Source organism: Pimephales promelas, chromosome 20, assembly GCF_988280905.1.
Source record: "Pimephales promelas chromosome 20, fPimPro1.hap1.1, whole genome shotgun sequence".
NCBI classification, from domain to species: Eukaryota; Metazoa; Chordata; class Actinopteri; order Cypriniformes; family Leuciscidae; genus Pimephales; species Pimephales promelas.
The window spans coordinates 14,980,569-14,992,144 of NC_142788.1; the positions used below are offsets into that span (position 1 = coordinate 14,980,569).

The window sequence follows — 11,576 nt, forward strand, 5'->3', positions numbered from 1 at the left end:
GCAGGATTTGTACAGTCTCTGGCTGGGCAGGCGTGATATGAACAGTCTCAGCGTGGCTGACGTGCACCAGCGGTGAAGGCTCAGCTGGCCCAGACGGAACCAGTGGTGAAGAGGGACTTGAGCTGGACTGGACCAGCAGTGAAGAAAGCTTTGAACACACGGTCTCTGGCTGGACAGTCCCTAGGCTGGACGAGACCAGCGGTGAGGACGTCTCGGCGGGGTTGGATGGAACCAGCGGTTCTCCAGTCCAGACCAGAGATTTGTGGGAGACAATGGATATTGAAATTAATGAGGTAGGGAATGAAATATTTAATGAAGACGAGAAAATGTTTAAAGTTCCACAACATGACATCATGAATTTTGCGTACATACACGCCACTTTCGAGTCAAGCTGCGTGTTATCTCTACGCATTTTGAGCTGTACACTGTAAAAAAATATATGCCTCTCCAACATAAAAATTTCTAGTGACCCGTTGCACCTAAAATTTTTAGTTGGCCCAATTTAAGTTGCGGAAACCAACTTTTTTGTGTTGTGCTGACTACCCCTGCATGTCGACCTAACTTGAAATAGAATGTTGTCAATTAAATATTTTCTGTTGACTGAACAGCTTGTTGGGCCAATGAACAGACTCAAATTGAAATAAAATGTTGTATTAATTAAATATTTCATGTTGGCCAAAAAGTCTATTTTTCATTAATGTTGGTCAAAAAAGTCTCTTTTTCATTATTTCAAATAAATAACACACTAGGCTCTGATAGAGTACATTTTATGCATTTATTAAAATACAAAAGACTTGCCTGTTAGTCTCAAGTAAAATATTACACAAGTATTCAAATAGTGCCGAAACAAGATCTGAGAGTTCAAGAAAGCGTGGCATATAACTTAGTCAATAGCTGTACAACAAATATCTGCTTTACTCAGTAAAACATGACAGTGGCTTTGCCTGTAAACATATGACATTTTTAGTCTGTTAGTCTAAGACTAAGGGCAATTACTGTACATTACATGGAAAAAATAAAATACAAAGTACTGCCCACTACTTTCAGGTTACATGTGTCACTATGTACATTAAAACAGTTCTATTGGCAAAATAAATCTCTACTTTAAAAAATTAAACATTCTAATATTTCTCAGGGATGAATGCTTTGTAGGGATGGGCAACGATTAATCGCATCCAAAAAAAAGTTTGTGTTTACATAATATGTGTGTAGTATGTATAATTAACTTGTATATATAAATACCCATGTATGTATATATTTAAGAAAAAAATGTTATTAATATATCAAATATAATATTAATTATGTATAACTACAAAGTATATACATGCTATTTCTTAAATATACATGCATGTGTGTGTATTTATATATACAAATTAATTATACACACTACATACACATATTATGTAAACACAAACTTTTATTTTGGATGCGAATAATCACGATTAACCATTGCCCATCCCTACTGCTTTACAAATCAAATATCAATTTATTTGATCAACAAGTTCCAGAGCAGCAGTTTAAGATAATCTTCTGGACTGCCTCAAATGTGTACCTTAAGTCCTTACTCCATTTTACAGCATAAAGCAGACCAAAGAGCATCACGAGGGCATTTGTGAAGTCTTCCAAATTGTCCATGACAACTTCCTCCTCCAGTACTACAGCCACATTGACCACTGTGGAATATGGTCCTGAGTTGGTAGAACTGTCAGTCACTTCCAGGATCCCCATTTTCATGGCCTTTGTGTGTGGCCCCAGTGCCTCAGTATTCTGTGAAACACAATAAATGACACTAAGTGTCAGACTGAAAGCATAATGTCTTATGCAATCATTACTGCATCTCAAACAGTAATACCATAAAGATATTCAAATTACCTTAATAGTCTTTGAAATTGAAGCTGGCTCTCTCATGTACAGGGGAAGACCACGAAGAACAGCAGACCCATAAGTGGTTAGATCTGTGGTCTGCCAAAAAGACAGGTCATCAATAAGACATTTTAACCCATTTAATCCCAAATTTTGCAAAAAACACAAAAATATCCAAATCAAGTATCTTTAATGTGCGTGTGGGGTGTGCTTGCGTGCAGGGTTATGTGGTGTGTGCGCGTGTGTGTGGGTGTGTGATGTGTGCGTGCAGGGTTGTGGGGTGTGTGTGTGTGCGCGCGTGTGGGGTGAGTGTGGGTGTGTGATGTGTGCGTGTGGGGTGTGCGTGCAGGGTGTGCGTGCATGGTTGTGGGGTGTGTGTGTGTGCGCGCGTGTGGGGTGAGTGGGGGTGTGTGTGTGTGCGCGCGTGTGGGGTGAGTGTGGGTGTGTGATGTGTGCGTGTGGGGTGTGCGTGCGGGGTGTGCGTGCGTGCGTGCATGGTTGTGGGGTGTGCGTTGTGTGGTGAGCATGATTTGAGTGTGGGGTTTGTGGTGTGCGGGTGTGTGATATGCGTGCGTGGTGTACGTTGTGGGGTGTGTGGTGTGTGCGTGATGTGAGTGTGTGGGGTGCGTGCGGGGTGTGTTGCGGTGTGCGTGATTTGAGTGTGTTGGGTGCGTGATGTGTCTGGGGTGTGTGTCTGAGTGGGCTGTCTATTTTAGGATGTGCTCTCCATAAATGTTTTTTTAAGGGCCCTGTTGTTGTAAAAATACAAACACAGTCTGGATGAATGCAAGGAAAATAACCTTTACCTGCTTGCCAATGATGAAGCATTGCATATGTGCACTGCAGATGTGAAAATGTACAAAAGCAGCACTGCATTTAGCTTTAAGTCTGAAAAAAAAAATAATAAAATAAAAAATATAAGTCTTTGAAATTGAAGTTGGCTCTCTCAAGTACAGGGGAAGACCACGAAGAACAGCAAACCTATAAATAGTTAGATCTGTGGTCTGCCAAAAATACAGGTCATCAATAAGACATTATTAACCCATTTAATCCAATTTTTTCCAAAAAAAACACAAAAATATCCAAATCATGTGTCATTAGTGTGTGTGTGCGCGTGTGTTGTAAAAATACAAAAACAGTCTGGATGAATGCAGGGAAAAGAACATTTACCTACTTGCCAATGATGAAGCCTGTAGCCTGTGTCTTGCTGCAGATGTGAAAATGTACAATAGCGACACTGCATTTAGCTTTAAGTCTGAAAAAATACCTGAAAAACAAATAAATAACGTTACAAATGCATAAATAACACATAGTTATATACACAGAACCATACTTCAGTATGTATTAGGGTTTTCTAAAAAGTACTTGTGCAAAGTACTAGCTGCTAACACGATGGCACACGGGCTTTGAATGGAAACTAACTCAGAACTAGCCTAAATGATCAGTCACTCTGTGATAGCAAAAGCACTAAGTTAGTTGTCAAGACTAGCTGTCTGTTGCAGTCAATTATCACACATATATAAAGAATGCAACTGGAATTTAAAAATATTGAACATTTAAAATATTAAACAGGAACATAGGGTTGCCACCTATGTCTGATAAAAAACCGGGACATATCGACAACCCGCCCACCGGGAATTACATGCGTTTCTAACATGTCGAGTGCGAGGTCTCCCCCTCTGTGCCGTGCACGCGGCCGCGCACTACACAGTTTGAACATTCACGTAGCCTTTCGGTTTCGGAAACGAACGAGTGCTTAAATTTCCCGAGGCAAGTTATTAAAAAGAAGGACAAATGACAATCCTGGTAAAACCGGCACAGGTGGCAACCCATGCGATGCTTAACCGTGTGGTTCAACGTTAAAACCGCATGCCAGTTGGAAAGGAATGCTAATCACTTAACGTTACTCACAAGATATATTCTTAACCTAAATTTGCTAATTACCTCGCAACACAAATAAAGAAAATTCACTCACCAATTCAATGTCGTGACTCGTGGCGGGGGAAATTCAAAAGCCTGGTAGAACTCCTTTGCGCATGCTCAGACGATTGACGCTGTTCCCTCTTGCTCGGCCAACATAATATTTTTTGTGCAATGTTAAAAATTCTGTGAACACCGTTATTTATTTTCTCCTGATGAACATTTTGTAGTACAGTCATGGAAATCATGTAATCATTGACCAAACATATTTTTCTTTTTTGACACAACCATTATGTTGATCCAACATGTATATCCTCATTTGTACAACTATTTGCATCAATCATTTTTTACAGTGTATGCGTGTATGTCTACGCCATTAATGTCCGAGTGATTCCGCGTGTCTGTACACACCGTCAAATGTCCACGCGAAACGAAGCAAAATGTAGATCTACATCTGGGGAGCGATCTCTTTTTTTCCTAGGATGGTAAGGGAACAGTCATAAATGCCATTAACCCCAGTGACGGTTAGGTTTAGGGACGTGGTTGAGGTTAAGTCATATATTTATAAATACAGTAATAACTTTAAGTCAACGGCGTTCATAAACACGCTGAAAAGCGATTGTGCGTCTTGATAGCACGCCAATTCGCGCTACTTCATGAGATCAGTCAGAGTTCCAGCAGTGAAAAGAAAATTATGTAGCAGCTGATAAGTTTAAAGGGTAATTCCACCGGTGGAGACATGCATATGTATTGAAAGTGAGTCATATATGTAGTAGAATAGTATCATAAATTTATAATTTGGGTCTTGGCCGATAAAAGGCAGAAAATGACTTTTTAGTGCTTGTGGATTGTAGACAAAAATCCCCCTAGTGCATTGCAATGCTCACCTCCGCAGGCCACTCCCATTACTCCACCCATCAATGTAGACTAGAGTTGAGCTGCACTCTACGCTACCGCCTGGAAATCATTTCGCACAATGAAATCAGATAATTCACGCTAATATAATATAGCTATGTAAGAGCATCAAGGCGATGCCCACGCCATCAGTCAATGGATTGGCGTGATTCTATATGGGCTTCAGAGAATCAGCACACTTACTTTTTTACACGGTTTTACGTTTACACAATTTTACACGTGAAATGTAGCCAAACCTTGTGAGTGACCAAGAGCGAGCATGTAAGACAGACCGTATAGTGCGTGCACGAGAGAGAGGGAGAGAGCGAGAGACTTTGCGTGTGTGCGCCTCATGACACAGAGACTCAGGCACCGAAATGTTCGTTCTAATTCGGTCTGGTTATTACTGTTTACGTTCGAACTGGTTCTCTTTTGGCACCGCGTTTTGGTACCTAACCCTATCCATAATGCATCCATCGGGAAAATGGGAGAGTGTTGTACGACCATTCAATAGTTAGACTGGATTTCTAACAATGGAAATCTTAATGCAAATGGTGGAGTGTCCCTTTAAGAAAGAGATGCAACATGAGAACAATATGTCTGATGTATCTGATTCAGGGAGTGAGCAAGAGGGGTCTGAGGCCTCTGTGGAGAATAATGTGAGTCAAGATCCCAGTGGCTATGGTTTAGAACAAGTTTTTACAAAAAGGAATGAGAAATGTTGAGGTGATAATTATTTTTTTTTTCCTGATCTCTCTTTGTAACTTTTTAAGGCACTGCAGAGCATGAAAAACTGCAAAGAACCAGGTCTAGATGGGATGCCTGTGGAATTTTATAAGGCATACTACTTTCTGGGATACTTGCTTGTAGTGCTTAGTAGTCTGTATGAAGAGCGACTGCCAAAGAGGTACAGGAGAGGAGTCTTAAGTCTGCTTCCAGAGAAAGGTGACCTCAAAGAGGTTAAGAATTGGAGGCCAGTGTCTTTGTTATGCACCGATTCTGTCAAAAATTTTGGCCGAAAGACTGAGGGAGATTTTGGGGCAGGTCATCCATATAGATTAGTCTTATTGTGTACCCAACAGATCAATAGTGGACTACATATCTTTGATTTGAAATGTTCTGGAAATCTCTAGACTAAGAGATCAAAAGGTTGGTCTGAATTCTCTGGACCATGAAAAGGTTTCTTCTTAATGGCATACTCTTCAGGCATTTGGTTTCTCACCTGAGTTTATTGCTATAATTAACCCTCTGGGGACTAAGCCCTTTTTGGTCCGTTTTCTCTATTTTTACATTTGGGCTTATAAATGATATGTCATGGAGATGGAACACAATGTGCTTGGTATCTATGGATTCAGAAGACCCTAAGCTAACATAAGCATGCATGTAATGTGTTTTTAATAGAGTAAAAAAATTACAATATACTATTTCAAAAACGGAAATTCAATTTTGTAATTTATTTCTGAAAATCACACATCACACAACAATAGTGAACAGTTTTGAACAAAACATATATTTGTCAAAGTCTTTGCTTGACAGACATGTGTAATTGTTAAATAAAATGTGTAAAGAACAATGAAAAATCCAACTTTATTTACAAATAGTCCCAGGCGTTTTTCTTGGGAATGCTTAGAATTTTCTAAGCAATGCTTTCTCCTCGTCACTCTCCAGTAATTGTTCCAGAGCCTGTGCCACCGTAAATCGTTTACTGGTTGCCATCAGAGCTAAAATACAGTTTTTTACAACCACTTTGTTACTATTATCAGAACCTTGATGTCATTTTTCACAACTCTAGACACAAAACTCACAACCTTTACCCTAATATATATATAAGCCTTGTTTATACTCGACGCGTCCGTTCGTTTTCTGTCGTCTCCTGAGTCCTCCACCACTCGACGCTGTTTACGTCATATCCCTTACTATATAGTACCACCCCTTGCAAGGAGATTCCTCCGATTTTCTAGAAAACGTCGTGGTAACCTTCCCCTGATTGGGTAAGAAAAATATTTCTCCATCAGCAATTTTTCCATTGGTTGTTGCTCGTGAATCTGCCAAAATACACGATTTCATTGGCCTTTGGCGGTGTGTATACAAGCCGGGTATCTCCGGGTATCCAGTTATCACTGTTTTCAGTGGAATCTGAGGAAGACGGCAAAAAAGACCGCACCTCCCTATCATGAATCGTTTTTAAGAAAAGTACACATTTGTAAAAGTATGTTATTTTAGGCGGTACCGCCCAATCCGTCCTCAGAGGGTAAAGGATTAAAAATTAATATGGCTTGCCATAATAGATGGTGTGTTCCCATATGGATGCAGGTCATTGTCCTTCCGCTTTCTTTGTCCTTCCCCTCAGCTTTGTGTTTTGGTAGCACTCAACAGAAAGAAAACAGTGGGTGACAAGCTGGACTATAGATACAGGGTTTGTGGGACCCATTAAGGCTAGCCATGTCTGTGTGAACAGCAGGCGGAGGTGGATCCTGATGGAGACAGTGTAGGCGGCTGGCATTCAGAGAGAAACAAGCACTAGCCACGTCTCTAATCTTTACGTTCTCTCTTCACCTTTTCTCCCAGGCACAGTGGACGCACAGCCTGTCAGGAGCGATCACCAGCTGCCTGACTGCGTCCCCAACTCCTGCCCCGAGAGAAGAGAGAACAACAACACAGGGAGAAAAACTATGTTTTTTAGCCAGATATATTAGCATAAGACCTGTGTTTTATTCACAAACTTCTCAACTTGAACCTTTCCATGTAATAAATGAATGAAAGCGTTTTGTTTCATAGTGCCCACACAATGTCATGGCAGCTTTATCAATGGCTTGAGCGGTTTGCCTCAAAACTATTGCTTTCTCGACAGAGAGCTCAGCTGGAGAGCTCAAACATGGACTGCTCAAAAATCTGTAGTTACATGAGAGCTATGGGACCGAGCGTGAGCAAAATCTAGTGAAAAGATGTTAACGAGTGCACTAAGAGGACGCAAAATGAAACTAATGAAAACGTCTCCATTAATTTGAGCATGTAGTCATTTAATGCAATACTTTAAAAGCCTTTTTCAAAATATTGGCTACTTAGGTAGGTTTCTACAAATGCTAATTTGTAGGCCATTGAATTTTTTATAATAATATATTCATTAAAATTAAAAACAAACATGAACTAACATTAACAATGGACAAAATCCCCACTATCTGACCTCCGAAGGCTGCTGTGTAGACTAATTCAAACCCAGACAAAGACCCATTGGGTAAAGCATTAAAATACTATAATGCATATAAAAAATTAAGAATCAAATCGCATCGAATTTGGATGTGAATCGCATCGAATTGAATCGTTCTGAATTTGCACAAATCGTTCTTGAATCAAACGATCGAAAACCTATGAAACGTGAATCGAAGATTCACAGCCCTACAGGGGAGTGCTAAACACAAAACAATACTCAGTGTGTGAGAGCAAAAATCGAACCTTTTATTGAAGTAAAATAATTGAAATTTGTATTATGAAATAAATGTTTTTCTCCAAAACACATTGGGAACAATTATTTGCCCCCTTTTATTAAATAATTTTTGCAACCTCATTTTCTCAAATTTAACAGCTTTGAGTTTTCTCCTATAATGCCTGATGAGTTTGGAGAACACCTGACAGGAGATCATTACACCATTCCTCCAAACAGAATCTCTCCAGATCCTTCAGTTTCCCAGATCCGCATGTTGGCGCTTCTCTTCAGTTCAGCCCACTCATTTTCTATAGGGTTCAGGTCTGGGGACTTATTTCATAATGTGATCCTCACCCAACAATGCATACATTTAACAATGCAGATTTATTTTTTTTTACAGCCAACTTTTATCATATTTACCAATTTACATTTATCATTGTTCAAAAATTACTTTAATTTTGACATATCCTGGACATCGTGACATTTATATTAGAGGCTGAGTGTTTTGGTGCCAGCGGAAAAGAGTTCATCTGTCCAGAGGGTCATCAAGCTTCAGGTCAATGAGATGTTTACACTTTTAACCTTATTACGTCTTAGAAAATCTGCAACAGAGGAGCCCATTAACCCTACATTGTCCCCTTTCTGGGCAAAACGGTTCAGGTCTTGTTATCTAATTAGAAGATTGAGACCGAGACCCTGTAGATTGAAGTGCTGTATATTATTACTGTACAAGAGACTCTAATACTGCTTGTCTAAGCCTTTCTAATTTGCATATAGTGACACTCATGAAATCGCATACGAAATGACTCACACATAGTGCAAACACATAACAGTTCTCATTGCAGAAAATTAAATGAGCACTTACACGTTTGTTGTAAAACTATTTAGTTGGAAAGGTTGTGGTTGTAATTGACCTTGAGTCATTCAGAGGATGAATAGGTAAGCCTATTGCCTTCTTTTATCTCAATACTGAAGCACACACGAGTTATTCAGTGTTTCGAGTTTCAAAAATGTCCTTCACCACACGTCATCAAAACAACAAATTCTCAAAAGCGTCTTCATCAGGGTTAAAAGAAATTCAAGACATTTCAAGAGCAGAAAGTTTTTCTACAAAACTTTCTTTCTTTTTTTTTGAAAGTTCTTGGAGTCATTTTTATATAAAACCAACCTTTGTTGTGCCCTCACAAAAGACAAAAACCAATCATGTTCACCATGTATTACTGTGATACAAGGTTGCTAATTAGAAACCTAAAATCCTCATTAAAACTTTAACTTTTTTATATACACGTCTCTGGTATACAACATATTTCAAACATAATGTTCTGCCTCATAGCCAGAATAAATATCACAAAATAAACACACACTGCAGCCTGCACAGACTTTGAAGATTATATGCCTATTAATAATATACTTCTTAATTAAACATTGTGCTATTAAAGTGTATGCAAATGTAGACTATAACAGTGACTCTAAATACTTAGGCTCCATCCAAACTAGTTTCTTGCCATCATGCTATCCTTGTGAAACAGAAGTGCACTTTAGCTTACTTTTTAGAGTAGCCTACAGAAATAATACCTTTTACAAAAATATATAGTGCAAACTGACTCGTGAATGCATGTTAATTGTAATTAATTGACAATGTTTTATAGTTCAAATTGATGATTGAAATGCATTAATGTTAGAGTGCCTTTTTACCCACTTAAAGGGTTATGTCATGATGTGGTTTTGTATCTTTGTCTTTGTCTTTGTATTATTAGTGGTTCCCTGTCTATTGAGTTTTCCAGGTGTTTCCTATTGTCCACGCCCCCTTGTTACCTTGTTAAGTTTGCTTGTCTGATTATTTAAGCCCTGTGTTTCTGTCTTAGTTTGTGAGTTGTTGAACGTGTGAGGTCGATGTTAATTGCTCCTGTGTCTAAGTCCTGTTTCTGAGTCCTTGTTGAAATATGTAGTTTGTCTAAGTAAAGCCTATACACTGCGTTTGGATCCAGCCTCCTTCCCGTGTTTCTGCCACACCACGGTACCGGCATCACAGGTTAGTTCACCCAAAAATAAAAATTCTGTCATTAATTGCACACCCATTCTAAAGCCATAAGTCTTTTGTTCATCTTTTTTAATTTAAAAGATTTAAGATGTATTTGAAAAGTACTTTAAAGTGAAACTTTTAACGTGACATTATTTCAAAGCATACTTTTTTAAGTGTAACACCGTAATGAAAGTGTTCTCTTTAGTGGCTGTAATGTTATTTTTTATACGCTTTATTTTAAGGTGTCCTTGTTACAGTGTATACATTTAAGTAATATTAATTAACAGCACATAGGTCTACAGTATAGGGTTAGGTTTAAGGTTATTTGCATGTAATTATGCATAATTTTCTGTTATTACAATAACAAGTACATGTGTAATAAAGGCACTGTGAACCCAAGGCGTCATAAAGGTGACTGGCATCCTTTAGCGTCAATATGAGATGCAGATCCTACCCCAGACCTAAACCTACCCGTAAGTGGGTGTTATATTGACGCTAAAGGGTGCCATGTGCGTAGTATTTCGACGAAATATCACCTGGCTTCACCTATATGACGCCAAAGGATGAGAACGGGCTCTAATAGCACTCACGCAGAGATGCACTCACGGCCTGATCCCCTCCCCAGTTATACCAGTACCTGTTCAGTAGGATGGAAGCTGTAACGAGTGGAAATAAGGAGTGGCCCCTTTAAGAGCTGCGCCCTGTTGAACTGTCGGCACTCGAGACGCCCACCATTCAACCTGAAAATAGTCATATAACCATATATGCAAATATGCAATAACTTCGAAGCTATTCAGTTAAGGCAACCCGATCTCACGACCAAGTTGTACGAATTCGACGAATGATTAAAAAGTGGCTAATTCGTAACAATTCATACGACCTCACTCGTACGAATTAATACGATTTTGCTAAATCGTACATATTTTACGAATTGGCCAATTCGTATGAATTCATACGAATGACCTACCCCTTACCCCGCCCCTAAACTTAACCATCACGTGGGTTTAGACAAATCGTACGAATTAGTACGAGTGAGGTCGTACGAATTAGTACGAATTAGACACTTTTTAATCATGCGTCGAATTCGTACGAATTGGTCGTGAGATAGTGTTGGTTAAGGTTAAACAAAAACTGCATAGTGCTGCTTTAAACACACTTCTCAAAGGCAGTATAAGTTTTGAAGCTAATTGATAGCATTATGTGAGGAACAGATGAGTTTAACTTGTAATTCATTAAAATGCTCTTTACAATTACTAAAAAATTTAATTTACAATTTGAGTGTGTTGAGTTCTGGGGCTTACATATTTTTTTTTTTTTTTACTGATACTAGTCTGTATGCAAAAGGCTTTTGTAGGAAACTCAGAAATGAAGACGTGGAGAGCAGGGGGTAGAAATGGATGAGACATTTTAGAAACGGAGAGAAATCAACTGGGTGACGACCTTAAAGCAGGC

At 39.1% G+C, this 11,576-nt stretch overlaps 1 protein-coding gene across 3 annotated transcripts; it reads right to left on the reverse strand.

Moving 5' to 3' along the window:
* Positions 1–761: 761 nt before the first annotated feature.
* LOC120462869 (uncharacterized) lies at positions 762–4,135 on the reverse strand. Of its 3 annotated transcripts, none has more exons than XM_039651572.2 (5): positions 3,839–4,135; positions 3,038–3,130; positions 2,670–2,751; positions 1,873–1,962; positions 762–1,767 (listed from the first exon to the last, which is right to left on the reverse strand). In XM_039651572.2, the coding sequence occupies exons 3-5, from the start codon at positions 2,694–2,696 to the stop codon at positions 1,495–1,497; spliced, it is 390 nt and encodes a 129-aa protein (XP_039507506.1). In that variant the 5' UTR covers positions 2,697–2,751; positions 3,038–3,130; positions 3,839–4,135; the 3' UTR covers positions 762–1,494. The 3 variants fall into 3 exon arrangements, 2 of the variants coding, with proteins under 2 accessions (XP_039507506.1, XP_039507507.1); XM_039651573.2 differs by having other exon boundaries at positions 3,034–3,130; XR_016148185.1 differs by lacking the exons at positions 2,670–2,751; positions 3,038–3,130.
* Between the last annotated feature and the right edge of the window lie 7,441 nt (positions 4,136–11,576).

Bases quoted from the DNA above. Each gene is read 5' to 3' on its own strand.
- LOC120462869 (XM_039651572.2), bottom strand. From the start codon at position 2,696: ATGCAATGCTTCATCATTGGCAAGCAG. The intron at 1,963-2,669 runs GTAAAGGTTATT...TCTTTTTGGCAG, and splicing joins GCTTCATCATTGGCAAGCAG to ACCACAGATCTAACCACTTA. The intron at 1,768-1,872 runs GTAATTTGAATA...TGTGTTTCACAG, and splicing joins CAATTTCAAAGACTATTAAG to AATACTGAGGCACTGGGGCC.